This window comes from Xenopus laevis, chromosome 9_10S (genome assembly GCF_017654675.1).
Source record: "Xenopus laevis strain J_2021 chromosome 9_10S, Xenopus_laevis_v10.1, whole genome shotgun sequence".
Classification (NCBI taxonomy): Eukaryota; Metazoa; Chordata; class Amphibia; order Anura; family Pipidae; genus Xenopus; species Xenopus laevis.
This window is the reverse complement of record NC_054388.1, coordinates 33,284,110-33,307,760: the sequence shown is the minus strand read 5'-3', so window position 1 is coordinate 33,307,760 and position 23,651 is coordinate 33,284,110. Positions and strand designations below refer to the sequence as shown.

The 23,651-nt window shown below is 41.0% G+C and overlaps 1 protein-coding gene across 1 annotated transcript in view; it reads left to right on the top strand.

Moving 5' to 3' along the window:
* The window catches only part of vstm2l.S (V-set and transmembrane domain containing 2 like S homeolog), a 30,595-nt gene that overhangs the window by 4,942 nt on the left and 2,002 nt on the right, over positions 1-23,651 (top strand). The window contains 2 exon segments of the mRNA NM_001096444.1: positions 13,651-13,820; positions 15,973-16,020. Coding sequence (NP_001089913.1) covers positions 13,651-13,820; positions 15,973-16,020 — 218 coding nt within the window.

Here is a 23,651-nt window from a genome sequence, read left to right as displayed (position 1 = left end):
GGTGAGGAGTGGGAGAAGAAAGCAAAGGAAAGAAGGATAGATCAGAGGGGAATATATGAGCGAGAACTGAGGAAAACAAAAGCTTTTTAATCTTTCATATAAAATGCAGCACAATATTTTGTAGAAGAAAAGAAGGGGAGAGGAAGGCAGTGCAGTAACTAGGAGTAGGAAGGTCGGGTGGATACTGTGGGTGCAATGCAGGAAGGGGTGCAGCGTCCAGCTGGGTGCCTGTTTATAGTAATGCGGCCATAACACTGCCATTTAACTTTGGACCCCAACCAGGCGAAATAGATCATCACTGAGCATTTGGGCTTCCCGTCTCTGATAAATGTTTGAACCAATCACAGTAAACTGAATATCTGAGCAGGAGTTCAGTGTAAACTTTTATCCAGTGCTTATCCCCACAGTAATATATATGTTTCTGCAGCCTGCCATTAGTACTCAGTGTAGGGGTAATTAGGATAAATATAGGCCATTGGGACACCAAGTGGAAATTTTCAATTGTGGGGAAAGGGACAGGGACTGGCAGATTCATTGGGAGAGTGTAAAAAGGAGTAGAGTCTGTAATATAGGGACAGAGGTAAAAGCAAAGAGTAAGGAGTCGGATATTAGCAGATGGGGATGAGAGTAAAATGTTACAGAAAGGGGATCTCTTACAGATTATTTGAATTATTTGATTATAATTCCTCTGTAATAACATACCAGTATTTTGTATGTAATGGGAAATAAGCTGCTTGAGTCCATGTTGGTGGCAAAACAATAATATTGGGTTTCTGTAATATGAAAATGATTTTAATAGAAGATGGAGACCCAAATTATGGAAAGATCGTTTATCCGGAAAAGTCCAAAGCATTAATAGCATTTAGAGATTTTGTAACTGTACAGGGACATGGGTTAAAAGAGAAAATAACCTGTGGGAAGTGGAGTATAAAGGTGAGAGACTCAAAGTGGGGGTAAAGGGCCAAGTGACATATGGAGACTTTGGTTAAAGGGAGGAGCAATTGATACATAGAAAGAGGGGTTAAAGGAGGGGTGAAAAGCATGTGGGAGGAGATGATAAAGGGGAGAAACTTGGCATAAGAGGTAAATGATACATTAAGAGATGGGGGCAGAAGGATAAAGAAGGTTATGGTTGAGATGGGAAGATAAAAACAAATACAAAATAAAAGGGAGATTAAGGGAGACAGGATCATATTTTTACAAATTCACTTTCAGGGCTCAGAGATTAAAAAGTTTGATTTCAAGGTCAATACTCCAAGACCTGGCACTGGATGGTGAGATGGAGAGGGGTAAAGGAGTTCTAATTGTAAATGTGACATTAGAATTGGAATAGTGGTTTTCTTGTGACCCTACTCCCATACTGTGCTATCTTTCCAATCTCCCATCCTTGTCTGTTCAGCTCTTTCTCGATTATTTCCCATGTGTTGGAGTATTCTCAGAGTTGTAGTTCAGCAACACCCAAAGACTCTTGCTATGAAAATATATGCTTTGATCCAGTCCAAAACAAACCGCTCCACCTCTCCCTGCCCCCAGTAGGTAATTCCACCTTTACTCTTGACCCCTCATTTCAATCTCTTTTAAGCCTGTTGCTCACTGTATAATTTTCCTCGCTCCCCTTATTGGTATTCGCTGCCGCATTCTCTTGCTTTTCTCAAGCACATCACTTCCAACCACCTTCAAATAATTACAGAGTATTCACCTGAAGAGGTCAGATCCTATCACGTGCTCCCCGTGCTGCCACCCTAATCAGTGCCGGGCACAATTGTCGGGATGCTCCAATGATGAATGCGGGAGAGGAAAAAGTTTGACGTGGGGACTGTGAGTAACTTGAGTCCAAATTAACACGGGCAGGTAATGGATTTCTGTATAATGTACCGTGACATCCTAAAGGGCAGATAATCTCGGGCAGTGCTGCTTTTGTAGCTAATGTAGGTAATTTCTTCTATTTCATTTACAGAATAGACATGTTTTCACCTTTTATCTCTAAGCCCTTAATATTTATGTAATACAGATGTATGTTGTGCCTATGCCTCAGATAGAGAGTGCTATTTAAAAAGGGGGTTACAAAAATAATAAGTAAACCCAATGCGACCATAGTGGTCTTCCTCAAGGGCACAAATAATAAATAATACATTTTATTTACTTTTTTGAATTTTGAAAATTGAGTGTTCAATACGTTTTTTTTTTGTATATATGTTTGGAGACCCTCATGGGGATTCACCTTTGGGTTAGCACCTCATATCTTATTTTAAGGGTGTGCGCCTTCTTACTTCTTTAGATCTTATTCAAATCAATGCATGGTTGCTGGGGTAACTTGGACTCTAGCAACCAGATTGCGGAAACTGCAAACTGTTGAGCTGCTGAAAAATAAAGCCAGAAATAATAAAAAATGACAACCAATTGCAAATTGTCTCAGAATATCACTCTCTACATCAGGGATCCCCAACCTTTTGAACCCGTGAGCAACATTCAGAAGTAAAAGGAGTTGGGGAGCAACACTAGCATGAAAAATGTTCCCAGGGTGCCAAATAAGGGCTGTGATTGGCCATTTAGTAGCCCCATGTGGATTTTCAACCTACATTGAGGCTCTGTATGGCAGTGCACCTGGTTTTTATACAACCAAAACTTGCCTCCAAGCCTGGAATTCAAAAATAATCACCTGCTTTGAGGCCACTGGGAGCAACATCCAAGGGGTTGGAGAGCAACATGTTGCTCACGAGCTACTGGTTGGGGATCACTGCTCTACATCATACTCAAAGTTAACTCAAAGGTGAACGACCCCTTTAAAGCAATGATAATGTCACAAGTGGCAGTTTGCCTTTTTTTTTTTTTTTGTCTATGCAACTTTTCTCAGAAGCACGGACATGTATTCCGGATTGCTTCTGATTATAATCAATGGTAATCATCCATAAGTGTGGTGTGTGGACTTGATTATCACTGAGACGGCAGGCATAAGCATATTGAAGTGATCTGGTGGAATATTGCCATGGATTATTAATGTGAAGCTTTCTGTGATGATTTTCTGCAGTCCTGCCACCGAGAAGCAAAACCGCAGCAGGTTGCCACTAGTCGTAGAATGTTGATACGGGGCTTGGATGGTGATTGGATATTAACTCGAGTGAACTCCAGGCTGCAGAATAGCAAGATGAACTGGGTTTTCTCCTTGTCTTTTTCCCATTGCTATAAGCGCAGTGTGTTGCAGATCTGTTGGGCGGTTACGGGTTAAGGATGAGCGGTGCATCTCTGTTGTATCTACATCTGATCTGCTCTCATAATCAGATGCTTGCATGGGTTCCTGTAATGCGCCAGCATGTTAATCAGAGCCTCTGTGGCCTCTGCCTTCATTGTATGAGAAATCTGGCTCTGCCGGAGGAAGACGACGCCTTGTGCACTGAAAATCCTTTATTAATATTTTATTACTGTGAATCTGCAACTGTGTATAGACAACAGAATAGGGGAGGTGGAAATCAGCTGCTCTGAGCACCAGCACCAGAGATAGAAAACCTTTTGCATACCAGCTCTTAAAGACAACTTTCCCTAGGATTATGGGAAATGTGGTTCTGTAACAGGCTGCATTGATAATTGGCAATGTTATTGATACAACCCATCTCGACATGTTGGACGTCTAGGACTTCGATGAGTTTCAGTAGGAATAGAAATACGTGAAAATGTCACTTTGATCAGGTCAAATGCTTGATTCAAGTCAGCAGTGCAACTGTCAGCCAGCACCTCCCGATGAAAGTCTGTGATATTAACAAGATGTGGGGAACTAAGCTTTTGCAGTGGGCGCATATTTCTACAAATCAAATTCAGTCTATGACACTTTTGTAAATGGCCCCCCCATCTGCCAGTACATTGGTCAGCCTATCCCTTTAAGTAGCAAAATTCTTACTGCATACCTTCCATTCATGATTAAAAAATAGGAACCTTTTTGGCCTCTACATCCATTTCCTTTCTTGTAAGCCCCTCCTCTTCTTGACTATCAGTTTTAACTGGGAATTAAGGTACTGCATAGATTAAAGCCCTGCTACAGTAGGAAGGTAAATGTACAGTAAATGTAGTGTAAGTAGGGATGCACCGAATTGTAGATCCAGTTTCGGTAGAATCTGAGCCTTTTTCAGCAGGTTTCGGATTTGGCCAAATCCAAGTGTTGACCGAAAGAAATTCAAACCCTTAAAATCAAGTGACGTTTGGTCACACAGTTTTTTGTCCCCCTCTATATGCTGAGCGAGCAGTTCTTTTTAACTTTTCCTTGCCCTAATTTGCATATGCAAATTGGACCCAGTTCGGGTTTTGGAGCAAAAGCTAGAGATAAAGAGGAGATTGTCGGCAAGGTTGAAGAGCCCTCCAACTATGGACTGGAAAGTTAAACCATTTAAACAGTCGTCCCATCATTTATACAGAATAAATGACAGATCTTAAACCTAGATTCCCTGGCACACATAGATCTTACACTTAGATTGCCTGGCACACACAGATCTAACAGATTCCCTGGCACACACAGATCTAACATAGAGATTCCCTGGCACACATAGATCTAAAATTTAGATTCCCTGGCACACACAGATCTAACACTTAGATTCCCTGGCACACAGATCTAACACTTAGATTTCCTGGCACACACAGATCTAACATGTAGATTCTCTGGCACACACAGATCTAACACTTAGATTGTCTGGCACACACAGATCTAACACTTAGATTGTCTGGCACACACAGATCTAACACTTAGATTGTCTGGCACACACAGATCTAACACTTAGATTTCCTGGCACACGCAGATCTAACATGTAGATTTCCTTGCACACACAGATCTAACATGTTTCTCACCGTGCATCATGGCAAAAATGCCCCTGTCCCTGGCACAAACACATATTACACTTCGATTCCACACATATATGCTTGGATTCCCTGACACACATAGGTCTTACGCTTAGATTCCCTGGCGCACATAGATTTTACACTCAGATTCCCTGGCACACACAGATCTTACCCTTAGATTCCCTGGCACACATAGATCTTACACTTAGATTTCCTGGCACACACAGACCTTACGCTTAAATTCCCTGGCACACATAGATTTTACGCTTAGATCCCCTGGCACACACAGATTTTACACTTAGATTCCTTGCACACACAGATCTTACAAGTAGATTCCCTGGCACACACAGATCTTACACTTGGATATCCTGCACATACGTTGGCCTTACATTCAGAGCCTACATTCTGATTCCCCTGGCACAATTAGAACACTCTGATTTCTTACATTTCAGTTCACTTGTAGGCTGGAGCAGAAAACTGGACTTCACCTCGTAGATGAGATTTTACACTCAGATTCCCTGGCACACACAGATTTTACACTTAGATTCCCTGGCACACACAGATCTTACCCTTAGATTCCCTGGCACACATAGATTTTACACTTAGATTCCCTGGCACACACAGATCTTACCCTGAGATTCCTTGACACACAGATCTTACGCTTAGATTCTCTGGCACACACAGATCTTACGCTTAGATTCTCTGGCACACACAGATCTTACACTTGGATATCCCGCACATACCTTGTCCTTACATTCAGAGCCTACATTCTGATTCCCCTGGCACAATTAGAACACTCTGATTTCTTACATTTCAGTTCACTTGTAGGCTGGAACAGAAAACTGGACTTCACCTCAAAATATGATGCAAATAAAAATTATTTTATTACGCAGAAAGGAACATCTCAAAGGGTGGCCATACTTGTTTCGTGCCTTGTGGGCAATTAGTCATAGTCACATGGCCTATGACTAAGTGCCCACAAGGCACGAAACGTGTAATGCCACCTTCTGAGATGTTCCTTTCTGCGTAATAAAATAATTTTTATTTGCATCATATTTTGAGGTGAAGTCCAGTTTTCTGTGCCAGCCTACAAGTGAATTGAAAATGTATGATATTACCTCCCCAAGCTGAAGGTCTGGGGCTTGAGCACCTGGACCCCCCATTAATATTGGCAAGTGTACCTTACTGCTTACAAGTCTACAATACTGGATATAGTTTCCCTTACTCCCCATTTCCCTTGTTACCCCTTCATTATTATGTACTCTAATTTCTTGGCATGAATCTTCTTTTCAGATCCCCTGGCACATAGATCCTTTGGTACACACAATATATGCTGAGATTCCCTGGCAGAGGTTCTCCTTTAACACAGTTAACACAGAATCCATTATTCTAACACAGAGAACATATAATACAATTATATAATTCACTGGCCTAAAGAGCTTACAATCAGATATACAGGTGCAGAGACGCGAGAAACTTGCCATACTTGCTCTGTGAATCGGGTGTTAGTCATTCCGGCACATGGGAAACATCATCCCCAATAAATCCCTTGCACAGATGCTAAAACCTTCAGAGCATGTACTTCATGCTCCCATTACAGGGAAATCTATTGGGCTGTCAGTATGTAATGAGAGCTGAGAGCGGGCACCAATCTGCTATTCCTCAGCAGCACCCAACATGTTTATAACCTTGCTTGTAGTTGCTATATTGCTCTTCCTCCCAGCTGCTTTATTGGATATCACCCCTTGGCAGGGTGACTGATCCCTTGTTTATACTCACTCACTGCCCCCCCCCCCACACCAAATCGTCTTTGGATGTAAAGAATAAATGTTGTGTTGTTTGCCTGATGGGGATGTTATTAATGAGCATATATATATATATATATATATATATATATATATATTTATTTTTATTTCTTTTCCTTCTGATCAAAACAAGGGTCCTGGTCTGAGAGGTCAGAAGTAATTGCTTGGTAAATGAAAAGAAGCGTTCATGCCATGTTTAAAGAACTTCTTATGGATATTTTCTCTTATAAAGCTCTCCCCCAGTGCATCTGGCAGCACAACGGTTACTCAGATATGCCGAGTCCATGATGCTTCCATAAAAGACTCAACATCTGGGCGCTGCAAGCTAATTAGACAGCTAAATATTAATTAGCATGCTATTAAGGAGACACATCAACCTAATGAACTTGTGATGGTTCATTTGCAGACTGCTGATAGGAGGGTTATCAGGAGTAGGTTATCTATGAGTGAAGGATCAGTTTCTCACTTTGGGGCTCATTATACAATGGATGGAAGTTAAAGGCCTAGCACAGGTTTTACAACAGGACAGAGGGTAATAGGGCCAGTAGAAACAGGAGGGTAAGAAATGAAAAGCACCTGGTCAAACTCATTATTAGTCTGTGTTTTCATGTCTTCTTTATCTTATTGCATCTGGCCTATATTGTCTCTTATTAATGTTTTCAGCTGTGTTATAGGCTTTCCATCATCCAGGTCATGATATCTTAATAATGGGAGTCAACCTGTACTTGACGAGTATCCTTGAAAATGTTTTACCGCTCATCTAACGGCTTTAGTTTAGCACATTTTCCCCCCTTGCAGTCATTTTATATTGTTAGGGAAGTTAAACCATCCATCTGCTCATACTTCTCTCATCCTTTCCTTTTTCCTACAGTCCCACCCCAATGTGAATCTTTAACATTGTCTTTCATTTATCTTAGCCCCAAATTCCCTCTATCTTACACTCATGTTCCAGTACTCCCAGGCTAGTGCTTTGCCTTTAAGTTGGCTCTCCCTTGGGTGCACCTCTTTCCTCCTCATCAGTGTCCCCTCTAAGACTTACTTGTTCTCCTCTCAACCCTAGGGCATGACCAATTGGTCTGCAGGGAATACTACAGAAGACCCAGCTCTTTCCCAGCATAAGTCTAACACTGTCCATTCATCTTCCACTATACCAGTGCTGACCAACTTCTGTGGTACCGAGGGCCAAAATTTTACTGGCGTATGTGGTGGCTGATAAATGAAGTCAGTGTTGGCCACTCCCCCTTTTAAACCACACCCACTGTAAACCACAACCATGTTACCACAAGAACTTTTAAGATCATATCCACATTAACGATGGCATCATACCAAAAAAACAAATAGTTGGTGCTCACTGCAGGGAAATCCCTCATCACTCATATGTGAAAAATTGAAGTCATGTTAAAACATACCCTTAAATCAATATGCCTCATCCTCCCCTGTGGATAATACAACAACCCCCAACACATGATTAAACACCTTAGGGACCCGTAACAACAATTGCAAACAAACCCCAAGAAAAAAACCCTGACAGGCTTACATTCCACAGGTAGCACTGGGCAAGCAGAGAATGGCAAACACAAGCAGCACTGGGCAAGCAGATAATGGCACACACCGGCAGCACTGGGCAAGCATATAATGGCACACCCAAGCAGCACTGGGCAAGCAGAGAATGGCACACTCAAGCAGCACTGAGTAAGCAGAGAATGGCACACACAAGAAGCACTGGGCAAGCAGAGAATGGCACACACAAGCAGCACTGGGCAAGCAGAGAATGGCACACACAAGCAGCATTGAGTAAGCTGAGAATGGCACACACAAGAAGCACTGGGCAATCAGAGAATGACACACACAAGCAGCACTGGGCAAGTAGAGAATGGCACACTCAAGCAGCACTGAGTAAGCAGAGAATAGCACACACAAGCAGCACTGGGCAAGCAGAGAATGGCACACACAAGCAGCACTGGGCAAGCAGAGAATGGCACACACAAGCAGCACTGAGTAAGCAGAGAATAGCACACACAAGCAGCACTGGGCAAGCAGAGAATGGCACACAAAAGCAGCACTAAGCAGAGAATGGTGCACACACAAGCAGCACTGGGCAAGCAGAGAATGGCACACACAGGGAGGAAAGGCAGAACAGAGCAGGAGACAGGAAAATCAGGACCACTCTAATATGTACTACATACAGTGACACAGTGCTGGTGCCCCATTAGCATTTTGAATAAGGTGTGAACAGGTGAACAATGTGGGCAGTTTCAGTCTGGGTCTCAGGTAGAACAGTACAGGCCTTTAGGATATAAACAATAGAGGTGTCACAAGTGTGAACAATGCAGGGGGATCACAGGTGTGATACAGGGGATTAGTCTGAATTTGAGGTTTAAACAATGCAGGGGCCAGTTAATCTCTGTAGTGATTCCTTTTAATGTTTACATATGGCTGGACAGCCCTGCACTATACTATACCTCACCCTAAGCTTAGCTGCCTCTCTGTAGGACCTTCTTTACCATTGTCTCTCTACTTTCTACTCATACTTGCCTGCTATAAAGATACTGTTGATTTCTCATTAATTTGTGAGGATCCCAAGATTATGTTAATTTGCTACAGATGAGGCCCTGCATGTGGAGGATATTCCATCTGATGTGCAGCCAGAACTGACTCCAAGCTCTACCATCTCCTTCAGATAGTGGGACGGCTATTCCCTCTTTACTTCTCTTCTTTTTTTGCCACCTGCAGCTGCATTAGGTTCATTTACCCTGTTCTACTTTAGTTCTCTTTCAAGCCATTTTTTACCAATACATTCTTCTTGCATTCTTTATATTTCTTATCTTCTTCAGGTGTCCCCTTATACAGTTGCAACACTTATGGACTAAAGGTGGCAATCGTGTCTCCTGGAACCATAGTGAGCACTTAAATGTCCTCTGATGATTAGTATATCCTACTTTGCCTCTCTTTTGCTCTCATTCATGTGCGCTTTTCTTCTCTCTCCACTCTTTTCTCTCCTTCCATTTCTTTGTCTCTCCTCCCCTCCTTTCCCCAGTCCTCTCATTAATAACATGTGAAGTCAGTGCATGGACCAGCTACTGGCTCTGTTCTCCTGTCACATTGTTTTTTTCCTCTAAATCTCAATGGATATGTAATTCCGTTGCTGTCTCTTCCAATCTTCCAGCGGCTGCTCTGAAGCATCCTTTCCTCTCGCTCACGCCCTCCTCTTGCTCCCCCCCTCCAGCCTAACTGCATTTCTTTGTAACTTCCCTGCTCTTACTCCCCAAACTCTCTCTTGGATTCATTACCTCTTCTCGTTCTCCTCTCTATTCAATTGACCACCAATTAAAGAAAATTCAAGTATTAGTGCAGCAGTGTCAGAGTTTATTAACAGTTTCGTTAACGGTTACTAACCCAGTGTTGCTTCAATTATTGGGCAGCCATTGCTGGGTTACCCAATAAAGTGCTATGTGCTAGGTGCTAATAATTCATTAGCAATTAAAAATCATGTAACAGGATTAATTAATATTGTGCTATAAAGTGCTAGTGCTTCAAATGAAATTATATAGGGTGTTAAAAAACGTTTGCATAAAATTATTCAAAGGAGTAATAATTGAATAATTTTATGCAAACGTTTTTTAACACCCTATAACTCTAACGGGGGTGTATGGATTAATTATTACTCACCAATTTTTATGCAGTCTTCAAAGATTACCTTAATTGATTTGCAGCAATTTTAATGAATTTAGTAAAGTTTACTTTTTAACAGTTAATCAGTTATTTACAATCTTCTATAATGAATGGATTTTAATGTGTGATATATAATAATGAATTAACTTTAATCTCACCTGGGTCAATTTAATCCTGGTTATTTAAGTTAACTTCTTAATTTCATTTGAAGCACTAGCACTTTATAGCACAATATTAATTAATCCTGTTACATGATTTTTAATTGCTAATGAATTATTAGCACCTAGCACATAGCACTTTATTGGGTAACCCAGCAATGGCTGCCCAATAATTGAAGCAACACTGGGTTAGTAACCGTTAACGAAACTGTTAATAAACTCTGACACTGCTGCACTAATACTTGAATTTTCTTTAATTGGTGGTCAATTGAATAGAGAGGGGTTTTACTTCTTTTCATTTCTATAACACATTATTTTGGTAATCACACCTCTTTCGTTCGGAAAACGTATTGCTTTTTTAGGAAGGTACACTGAACAATTCTTTCTTTATATACTCTTCTCGTTCTCTTAAAAAAAAAAAAGTGCCTTAAAAAACTGAAATCCAATTTTTTCCTTATATACCTCTGGTTTGCTTTTGCCATGTCCCATGTCTCCTGATCTATTGACAGCTTATATTTAACCCTCTGCCCTCTTTCCTTCTGGCCTTATCCTAGACTTCTTCTGGCCTTCTCTAAGTTTGTATCATTGCTTACAGTCTGCCCTTTTCATATACAGTCATATGAAAAAGTTTGGGAACCCCTCTTAATTCTTTGGAGTTTTGTTTATCATTGGCTGAAATTTCAACGTAGCAACTTCCTTTTAATATATAACATGTAGTATTTCAGCAGTGACATAAAGTTTGTTGGATTAACAGAAAATATGCATCATAACAAAATTAGACAGGTTCATAAATTTGGGCACCCCAACAGAGATATTACATCAATACTTCGTTGAGCCTCCTTTTGCAAATGTAATAGCCTCTAGACACCTCCTATAAAAAAAGTGGAGCAAATTATTATGCAGGCTGAGAGGGGTTCCCAAATGTTTTTACATGACTGTATACCCTTTTGCTTTCATACCCTTTTGATCCATCCTTTTACTAACTTTGCTCTTATTTTGCTTTCTTTAACTCAATGCTTCCTTCTGTTCCACAAGGACCACCTGGCCTGTGTAATCTGCCCATTTCTCCCATCTACAAAGATAAATATCTTGGCCCGTCAGCAGAGGACTGCATTGTGCCGATGAGGTCCTCACCCCACCAGATTTTTATACTTACCTGATATATATCTGGCCAATTTTCTACATCCCATACACAGGCCTAAAAGGGCCACATTAGCAACTTAAATCTGCCTGCATATGGCCATTTTTATTAAATATTATATTATTATTATTATTGTGTCGCTGTGGGTGTGGCAATCAAAAGTGTCCAAAACAAGCAGGTCATTAATTATATGTTCATCCTAAAACCTTTTATACTTATTTCTGACGTCAGCACTAAAATTGCAGCTCAACAGATAAGAGCAGCATTGTGTTCTGTGCTCATTTACAAATACAGGTGCAAAACTGCCCAATCATAACCAAAGCTTTACTAATATCAAGAGACTGATCAAATTCCTGACTGGCTGCTAAGTACAGTTTTGCAGCTTTATTATATAAATGAGCCCCATAGGATTATAACTTTAAAATCAGATTGCAGAGCTGAATTGGCATGAAACCCCATTGTTGTGTCAGTCTCTAATTCTTTGCCATTTACCCAGCTATTCACCCTGTTCTTTTCAATGGTCTTTAAGAAATGAAATGCCAAAGAAACTTCTTATCTTCTCGGTAAACTACATTTTTTACCTTTATAGTTAAATAGAGGTGCATTTTAGTAGCAAATGAGCAAATTATTCCTCCTGTAAACTCCTTTTTGGTACATTCCCAAGTTTACTTTTCATCTATACGGTCTCCTTGTGCCCTCGGTATTGGAGTACCTCTGTCTCTTTTCCTTGGTTCAAATGGTGCTTTCTCTCATTTATTTCTCAGCTGCATGTCTTTGTTTGTTTTCAGTTTCCCCCATCTCCCCATGCTGCAGGCTGTTCCCCCTCTGCCTGTATCAGCTTTTTACGGTTCTGTTGACAGATGGTGCTCTGTTGCCGCCCTTGAAGGGAAACGAAATACTACAGCTAAGGAGCCAGCGACAGGAGGGAGAGAGGGAGAAGAAACACTGGGGAGTAGAGAGAGGCAAAGGAAGAAGTTAGGAGAGCAGAGGGCAATATAAAGAGAGAACGTAGGTGATGAAGGCATATTAGGGAGAAGGCAAAAAGAAATGAGGAGAACAGATTCTGTGCACAGCACAGTTTAGTCAATGAAATGCACTGCTGAGAGATAGCAAGGCGGGGGCTACAACATGAAATTAACCGTATAGTGTGATGGTAATGCTCACCAAACCCTTAGGTTTGGTTAACATGATACTACAGCTGAGAAATAGTGGGTGTGAGTGTACTGAATAAGAAAGGAGCCATTAGGTGGAAGTAAAAAGTGGATCATTTGGCATACAGATTTAACAGAGAGAAAGAGTGCTATTGCTTTATAGATAAATGATAAAAGCAACCAAGTGAAAATGCAAAGGCATTACTAAGACTAAATGGAGAATTAGGAGGAGTTATAGGGAGGGTTATATGGAGCAATAGGAGGAGTTATAGGGAGGGTTATATGGAGTTATATGAATATGAGGAGTTATAGGGAGGGTTATATGGAGTTATATGAATAGGAGGAGTTATAGGGAGGGTTATATGGAGCAATAGGGGGAGTTATAGGAGGGTTATATGGAGCAATGGGAGGAGTTATAGGGAGGGTCATATGGAGCAATAGGAGGAGTTATAGGGAGGGTTATATGGAGCAATAGGAGGAGTTATAGGGAGGGTTATATGGAGCAATAGGAGGAGTTATAGGGAGGTTTATATGGACCAATAGGAGGAGTTATAGGGAGGATTATATGGAGCAATAGGAGGAGTTATAGGGAGTGGTATACGGAACAATAGGAGGAGTTATAGGGCGGTTTATATGGACCAATAGGAGGCGTTATAGGGAGGTTTATATGGACCAATAGGAGGAGTTATAGGGAGGTTTATATGATTGTTAGAGTTATATGTTGAATCCATATAAAGCAGTAAGAATAATTTTAGAGTTTTAATGTGAGTCAATGATTACTTTGAAGGAGGACGATCATCTGGATAGATTTGGTTTATTGTCGACCACAACCTCTCGTAGAAGATATTAAGCACCTTTCAAGAATATTTCTAAATGTGTGATTTTGTTTGTTGTTTTTCCAGCGTTGTTCACAGAAATACCACATGATGTTAGTGCACATCCAGGGGAGGACGTGGAGATGGCATGTTCCTTCAGGGGCAGCGGAGACATCCCCTATTCATTGGAGATCCAGTGGTGGTATATGCGCACCCATAGAGATTGGGCAAATAAGGAAACGTGGGCAGAGAACCAGGTAAATAATTATATAAATAAACTTTTCCAGCTTAAGGTACTTATTACTGAGATGCAGGCAACTATTCTTGATCTGCAGGTCAGGGTCTAACCTATATAATAAAAAAATTAAATATTTATCACATATGTGTGGAAATGTTATTATGTTCCTACCCTTGAACCTAAGTCTTCCACTTTTGTACGCTTCCTCATACACCCCACAGTTTTTAATTTTACCTTCTTATCTGATTCTGAATCTTATCACTTCATCAGATTTCTAGACCTTCCCCACCCCCTCTGTTGCTCATGCTCAGATAAGAAGCTCTGATAGTCATTCTGTGCCAGGGATTTTAATGAGGGATACTTTGTGCAGACGCTTCAAGGTGCATTTTTATCAACCCTGAACTGCAATTAAATTCAACAGGGGGAAGGAGCATCTATGGAAGACGCAAAGGGTGGGTGCGGAGAATGGGGAGAGAGATTGAAAAGAATGGTTCTTCTGTCTGGAAGTGTTAAGACATGAATATACCCACTGGCATCAGATAGACTCTGGCTGCAAAGCAGAAGTGTGAGCAGTAGGAATGGGACTTGGCACCTGTTCTGAATGCCAATGTAATGAATTATTGTCAATCATTAAAGGGATACTGTCATGGGAAAACGTGTTTTTTTTCCAAAACACATCAGTTAATAGTGCTGCTCATTCTGCACCGAAATCCATTTCTCTAATGAGCAAACATATTTTTTTATATTCAATTTTGAAATCTGACATGGGGCTAGACATATTGTCAGTTTCCCAGCTGCCCCCAGTCATGTGACTTGTGCCTGCACTTTAGGATGGAACTACTTTCTGTCAGGCTGTTATCTCTCCTTTTACTGTCTTTTACTATCGAGTGTTGTTCATAGATCTACCAGGGAACTGTTATCTTATGTTAGGGATCTGCTATCTGGTTACCTTCCCATTGTTCTGTTGTTAGGCTGCTGGGGGGGGGGGTGATATCACTACAACTTGCAGTACAGCAGTAAAGAGTAACTGAAGTTTATCACATGACTTGGGGCAGCTGGGAAACTGACAATATGTCTAGCCCCATGTCAGATTTCAAAATTAAATATAAAAAAATCTGTTTGTTCTTTTAAGAAATGGATTTCAGTGTAGAAGTCTGCCTGGCACAGCACTATTAACTGACGTGTTTTGGGAAAAAAAAACACATTTTCCCATGACAGTATCCCTTTAAGCAAGCGGTGGTACAGGCCATAGTCTAAATATCAGAGCAGATTAAGAAATACCTTGGAGGAGGCAAAAGAGAACAGTGATATGACAGAATGGTTCCAGTATGTCAAAGTAAAAGGGCATTAAGGTTTCATAGGGAGTAAGACAAAATAAGAACAGCAAGATCTGTGTTGAGAGGGTAACGAGTGCAGGGCTGTTTTAAGGAATCTCTTTTAACAGTGGCCTATATTGTTAGGTGTAAAACTATCCAGATCCCCTATTAGCATTGCAGCCAGGGTTTCTCTTGACTACTAAGGATTAATGCAAATAAGCCTGTGTTAAATCAAGTATTTACTGTTCCTGAGAAAAACAGAAATCAAAGGCGTATTGATAAATGTTCCCTTGGGGTATGTACTGATGAGACCTGTTCTCCCCCTGTTCTGCATAGATCTGCGCTGAAACCTCCTGATTAATTCTGTTCCGCAGGCGTGTATGTTGAGACCAATATCATTAAATAGAGATTTGGCTTGTTAATTAGGGTTGAGCAGTACACATAGCCATGGCTTGGCACCTAGGTTGCCAAACTGTGCTCTCCATAACAGTGTCTTAAAGTATCTGTAGGGCTGCACATTAAGCAGTGCATCTAATTGGTAATTAGCCATGATGGCTGAGGATTGTAGATATGTCCATGAAATTGAGTAAAATTGTATAGTTTTTTCCAGAATCATGCATCAGCCTCCCTCCCTCCAGCGTCAGGGGCCTTAACATTTATAGTTCCAGCACTGATGGCACAGTGTTTCCTGATATAATCATGGAACTATGCAGAATGTGGTAATGAAGAAGTGATAAGTGTTATTATGGCATGGGGTGTTCAATCTATGTGTTGAACCGTGCCACTAAATAGCAGGTGGTTTTGCTTGTCTGTTTCTACCTTCTAAGTAATAAGTAATTTTTTTTTAACCTTCAGCTAAAATCACTTCCTGGGACACCTGAAAAAGGAGCCACAAAAATAAGTGTAAGTTACAAATGCACTGATTTGTAAAACTTGTATTTTCTTTATATTCATCCAAATCATCCTTATGATTCCTCCTATTGCTCAATGTAACCCTCCCTATAACCCCTCCTATTGCTCCATAAAACTCTCCCTATAACTCCTCCTATTGCTCCATATAACCCTCCCTATAACTCCTCCTATTGTTCCATATAACCCTCCCTATAACTCCTCCTATTGCTCCATATAACCCTCCCTATAACTCCTATTGCTCCATATAATTGTCCCTATAACTCCTTATATTGTTCCATATAACCCTCCCTATAACGTTTGCTATTGCTTCATATAACCCTTCCTATAACTCCTCCTATTGCTCCATATAACCCTTCCTGTAACGCCTCCTATTGCTCCATATAACCCTCCCTATAATTCATCCTATCGCTCCATATAACCCTCCCTATAGTTCCTCCTACTACTCCATATAACCTTCCTTATAACTCCTCCTATTGCTCCATATAACCCTCCCTATAACTCCTCCTATTGTTCCATATAACCCTCCCTATAACTCCTCCTATTGCTCCATATAACCCTCCCTATAACTCCTATTGCTCCATATAATTGTCCCTATAACTCCTTATATTGTTCCATATAACCCTCCCTATAACTTCTCCTACTGCTCCATATAACCCTCCCTATAACTCCTCCTATTGCTCCATATAACCCTCCCTATAACTCCTCCTATTGCTCCATATAACCCTCCCTATAACGTTTGCTATTGCTTCATATAACCCTTCCTATAACTCCTCCTATTGCTCCATATAACCCTTCCTGTAACGCCTCCTATTGCTCCATATAACCCTCCCTATAATTCATCCTATTGCTCCATATAACCCTCCCTATAGTTCCTCCTACTACTCCATATAACCTTCCTTATAACTCCTCCTATTGCTCCATATAACTTCCCTATAACTCCTATTGCTCCATATAACCCTCCCTATAACTCCTCCTATTGCTTCATATAACCCTTCCTATAACTCCTCTTATTGTTCCATATAACCCTCCCTATAACTCCTATTGCTCCATATAATCGTCTCTATAACTCCTTATATTGTTCCATATAACCCTCCCTATAACTCCTCCTATTGCTCCATATAACCCTCCCTATAACTCCTCCTATTGCTCCATATAACCCTCCCTATAACTCCTCCTATTGCTCCATATAACCCTCCCTATAACGTTTGCTATTGCTTCATATAACCCTTCCTATAACTCCTCCTATTGCTCCATATAACCCTCCCTATAATTCATCCTATTGCTCCATATAACCCTCCCTATAGCTCCTCCTACTGCTCCATATAACCCTCCCTATAACTCCTCCTATTGCTCCATATAACCCTCCCTATAACTTCTCCTACTGCTCCATATAACCCTCCCTATAACTCCTCCTATTGCTCCATATAACCCTCCCTATAACTCCTCATATTGCTCCATATAACCCTCCCTATAACTCCTCCTATTGCTTCATCTAACCCTCCCTATAACTCCTCCTATTGCTCCATATAACCCTCCCTATAACGTTTGCTATTGCTTCATATAACCATTCCTATAACTCCTCCTATTGCTCCATATAACCCTCCCTATAACTCCTCCTACTGTTCCATATAACCCTCCCTATAACGTTTCAGGGTGCATTACTGTCAGATTTCTGTGATTTTCATCCACTGTAGTACCCTGCTCTCATGCCCCTGGCGGGGTGCCTACCTCACAGCCTTAGAGGAGGAAAATAACTTTGATATACAACTATTTCCTTCCAAACAGAGTGAGCTTTAAATGGGCAAATACCAAGCTCTGATCAATCTGGAAGGAAAGTTAATTAGCAGGAGTGTTTTTCCATTGATCTTGCTTGTGGTTGAGAGGAGAGACTGAGCGACAGAGGAAAACAATTTGTTTACTTGAGATCATATTTGTTTTGCCTTCACTGATTTCATCATTCTAAACAACATATTTAAAAGAATGGTTTTAATCAGTTTTCCCAATATCTGTGCTTAGTCTTGTCATTAGCTATAATGGGCCCTTAGTGATGTCACTTGTAACGCATGACTCAAAGAAACATATAATTAAAAAAAATAATCAAATCCAACTTTAGACTATGAGAATATTGAAAGAAACATTCTAGGATCTTTATATGATCGTGATTTCTAATACAGGTGACACATTATCTTCTACTGGGAATTCCAGACTGCACCAATTATTTACTGCTACGGGGGGGGGGCATCTAAATGTGCAGTTCTAAATAGCAAACCATGGCGCAAATTAGTTCCTAAAAAAATGCAGCCCATCTATGCTGACCTTACATTATATTATTTAGATATCCTTATGCAAAATACTTAAAATGAACCAACCCAGCCCTTAAAGGAGAAGTAAAGCTTAACTAAAGTAGGTAGAAATGTTGTACATTATGTTTTGTGCTTCTGTACCAGCCCAAGGCAACCACAGCCCTTTAGCAGTAAAGATCTGTGTCTTCAAAGATGCCCCAGTAGCTCCCCATCTTCTTTTCTGCTGATTCACTGCACATGCTCTGTGCTGCTGTCACTTACTGAGCTTAGGGACCCACTCACAATATACAGTACACATAGAATAGAAATGTCACATTATAAGGCTGATTAGTAATTTATACAGATAATGACTACATGGCAGCACAGAAACCAGTGCAATTGGCATCAGCATTTAATAATCAGCCCTGTAGCATCAGCTTATATTACAGGCCAACCTCATTTTCTGCTGGATAATTAGTGACGACCCCTAAGCTTAGCTTCTCAACAGCTGCTCAGAGCCCACTGAGCATGTGAGTGTCACAGACACTTTCCAAGATGGTGACCCCCTGTGACAAGTTTGAAATCCTGGATCATTGCTGCTATTGAGAAGCTGAAACTTCAGGCTGGTGCAATATGTTCAGTATATAAAATATGGCATTTTTAGGGTTTAGTTCTCCTTTAAAGTGTAATAAAGTGATCTCATCTGCAGTATCTTCAGACTTTTGCAATTTCCAGTTCCTGTAGGATGAAATATGGCAGAGCACACTCTTAATTCTATAATTATACCCAAGACCAGCATAGCTTGCAGAGTACAATTACATAAACTCTAAAGAACTATCTGAAATGTAAACTTATTTGCTGCAATAAACCTGGCTCACCGGAAGGAATAAATACTATTTCTAAATTAGTTTCAGACTTTTCAAGTGACAATGCCTGTACCTCATCCATTCTAATTTATTGGGAAGCTTTGCTGAAAAAGCAGCAGACTGGATAGAGCTGTCGCCTCCACATGATTTGAATGCATTAAGACACAGTTCAGTTTAGCAGGGACTGGTGTCTGACCTAAGGAGAACGTCTTCACTAAATTGCCGGGGAACATGTTTGGAAAATGCAGACATCCATCATATGGTGGATATATTCTCACTTGACAACTGTTGCAACAAAGCCTTCAGGATCTCATAGAATAGATAAAGCCCAATCCAACTTTCTAGGTTGCTGCTAATCAGGAGGCCCAAAAAGCGCTATGCAGCCATCTACACCTGGGAATCAAACAACGTATGCCGTGTAACTTTATATGGTCATGGAATAACTCTGTAACTTATAATATAGTGAATAAAGTACCCCCTTTTGTAAAATATAAGGATATTATAAGTTACCAAGGAGTTTCATGACCATATAAAAACACGAGGCCGAAGGCCGAGTGTTTTTATACAGGTCATGAAACTCCGAGGTAACTTCTAATATCCTCATATTTTGCAACTGGGGGTACTTTATTTATTATAATACACACGTTTCAGTGAGTCATGTGACAGAAATGACATCAGAACTCACCGTTTATAACTGATGACATCAGAACTCACCGTTTATAAGGATATAATTTACAAGATAATCATGGCTTTTGCGTATTATATCCATATAATCTACAGTCTGGTCATTTCCCTATGGGACCAGACTGTAAATTATATCCCTATAAACGGCGCGTTCTGACGTCAGAACGCGCCGTTTATTTGAGTCAGCACTTCCGCCACGCTGCTCAGTACTTCCGTCTCCCTGCAGCTTTACATCCGCTCTTGCCCCCCGCCCATCTGACTGCCAGGATTAAATGATTAAATGTACCTTACGCAGCACACGCAGCATGGAACACTCCTCCTTTCCTGGGAGACAAAACTCTAAGCCACGGGGAGCTGCACCGTCAGACGTGACGTCTAAGGAGGCGGAGTTTTGACCTTATATGGCGCCGATTCACTCCCCCTCCTGTTAGTGCTGAGTGACTGCTGCAGCCTGACACAGTGCTCGTGCTGCCAAGTAGCCCTGCTGCTGATTCTAATGCAAAGGCAATGCAGGCAGGGCAGGCTCTCTAAGAGCAGCAGCAGAAAGGCTTGTGCTCCAAAAGAAAATAATTGGGGGAATGATCAGCGCAGAGGTTGTTCCTGGGCACATTTGCGATAGGCTGGGATTGAGGGGATCTCGCAGAATAGATGGAAGTGAACAAAACTCAGCCCTCTATCCCCCTAGGAATGGAACCTTTGTCACTCCTCAGATACTGGCCCTCATTGCTTCGGTCTCAGTCATGTCTCACTCCCCCCCCCCAGCACATCCATGTCTGCTCTCCCTTTCCTCTTCCCATTATCTCTCTCGCACCCCGTCTCAAGTTTCACTACCTGACTTTCCATTTTCACTCTATCTAGGCCCCCTCTTCGATCTCCCTTCCCCTCACATGGTCTCTCTCTGTTTTTGCCTCCCCTCTTTTCCACCGACCCTCCCAGTTTTTGCATAACTTCTCTCTCTCCCAACCCTTGTTCCCCCTCCCACCTTCAATCTCCCTCCTAACCCTGGCCTTACTCCTATGATGTTACCCATGGCAGGCAAGAAGGCTAGGGGAGAAAAAACTAGGAATTCAGCTACAGGTACTGTCAAACAGCAAGTGGGACAGAAGCAAAACAGACTCATTTTGTAGTTCATAAAGCAAAGCCAGACATCTTTAGGAATCATGACACTGTACCTAGAAATTGTAGATTATAATGCATAATGTACCCCCTGCTATAATTTATAAAGATATTAGAAGTCACCTCGGAGTTATGTGACCTGTATAAAAGCACTCGGCCTTCAGACTCGTGCTTTTATATGGTCACATAACTCCTCGGTAACATAATATCTTTATAAATTACAGTAGGGGGTACATTATCCACTATATATTGTACAATAGTGAGTACAATATATAGTGAATAAAGTACCCCCTCTTGTAAAATATAAGGATATTATAAGTTCCCAAGGAGTTTCATGACCATATAAAAACACGAGGCCGAAGGCCGAGTGTTTTTATACAGGTCATGGAACTCCGAGGTAACTTCTAATATCCTCATATTTTGCAACTGGGGGTACTTTATTTATTATAATACACAAATTTAAGTGTCATGTGACAGAAATGACATCAGAACTCACCGTTTATAACTGATGACATCAGAACTCACCGTTTATAAGGATATAATTTACAGGATATTCATGGCTTTTGTGTATTATATGGATATTATTAGAATCAGTCGACCCCTCTTGAATCCTGGGTGTCTGCAACCCTATACACCCAGAGGCACTGCACTGGCCTGGATGCAGATACACAGAGTGGATTTTGGTGCCAAAATAAGTATGCACTTGTGCTAAAATCTGTTCCGACACAGGAGAGGGTGGATGTGAGCAGAGGGGCAGTTGAGGCCAATAATCATTCAATCCTTGGGAATCAGCTCCGTTGTTTGTCTGCACACGAGGCTGCAGTCCCATGGAGTGGATTTTGCTGCTTAAGTCCGCTCTGTGTGTCTTCACCTGGCCCGTCACAGTTGCTCTGGGTGCAGACAAAGAAGGTCAGAGTTAAACTTATACGCAGGCCAAGAAAAGCCCCATGTGGCATTAGCCTCAGGGGTTCTACCCTAGAATCTAGCCTCCGTTGTATTTATATACCTCATACATATGAGTGAGAACAGCGGGTGTTATAGTTTAAGATATTGGTTAAGTACTATTTGAACATTTTTATCAAAACCAATTAGAAAAAAAAATAAATGGCAATTGCTGTAGACCAGGGGTCCCCAACCTTTGTTACCCGTCAGCCACATTCCAATGTAAACAAAGTTGGAGAGCTACATAAGAAAGCACAATGTTCCCAGGGGTGCCAAATATGGGTTGTAATTGGCTATTGATTGCCCCTATGTGGACTGGCAGCTTACAGGAGGCTCTGGTTGGCAGAACACACAGTTTTTATGCAGCAAAACTTGCCTTCAAACCAGGAATTCAAAAATAAGCTCCTGCTTTGAGGCCACTGGGAGCAACATCCAAGGGGTCGGAGAGCAACATGTTGCTCACAAGCCACTGGTTGGGGATCACTGCTGTAGACTGAATGCTCTCATGAAATAATTTCTGTTATCTCCCCTGGCTAAACAATTCGTGCAATAACTGTAGCAACCGTGCATTTCATTCCAGCTGCCCAAGACTGATCTAGGCTAATTGGTTGCTATCGGTTACGCCTTAATAAATAGAAGAACCTCCACATTGCATGGATGCCAGCACAAAATAGGCTATTTTCCCAGCTCTATTTAATTAAGGCATCTTACACAAAGAGAGGGTTCCAGTGGTACGGTGCAGTGACTTTTTTTGTGCTTTTGACTTAACTGGAATACAAGAGTTACCAAAAGCCTATTCTACACTATAGGATCAGTGCAGACAGGACACTTTTAAAAATGCCCAATGCAGGTGGAAAATTGCAAGTTGCGTCCCAGAGTGTCACACGGTGGCTACAGTACACAAAGAGAATAATGGCATCAATTAGCTCCTGCATTTCTGTGCAGTGCAAAAAAAGCCACCACATGGGCTTTTTCACACCTGGGTGTAAGAGCCCTAACATGATGTGTTATGCTGGGAGATGCTTAGTTACTATCACCCAAAACAAGTTCTTATTCACGGTTTTTGCGTTGGAGCGTTGGACTATGTGTTTATGAATAGTCACGCTGAACTAATCAAGACACATATTTCCTTTATGCGTATTTTTAAATGCAAGAAAGTGCATTTTTCATCTCTCATGTATATATGTAGGCCTCGGAGAGGCCGAAAGTCATCTTATAGCTTTTATTAAGTCCCGAGAGTGTGGACTCCATTTGATTATATATATATATATATATATATATATATATATATATATATATATATATATATTGCACAAAAATATGTTGCATTTAAAGGAAAACTATACCCCCAAAATGAATACTTAAGCAACAGATAGTTTATATCAAATTGAATGACATATTAAAGAATCTTACCAAACTGGAATATATATTTACATAAATATTGCCCTTTTACATCTCTTGCCTTGAACCACCATTTCGTGACTCTATCTGTGCTGCCTCAGAGATCACCTGACCAGAAATACTACAACACTAACTGTAACAGGAAGAAGTGAGGAAGCAAAAGGCAGAACTCTGTCTGTTAATTGGCTCATGTGACCTAACATGTGGTTTGTATGTGTGCACAGTGAATCGTACGATCTCAGGGGGCGGCCCTTATTTTTTAAAATGGCAATTTTCTATTTATGATTACCCAATGGCACATACTACTAAAAAAGTATATTATTATGATAAT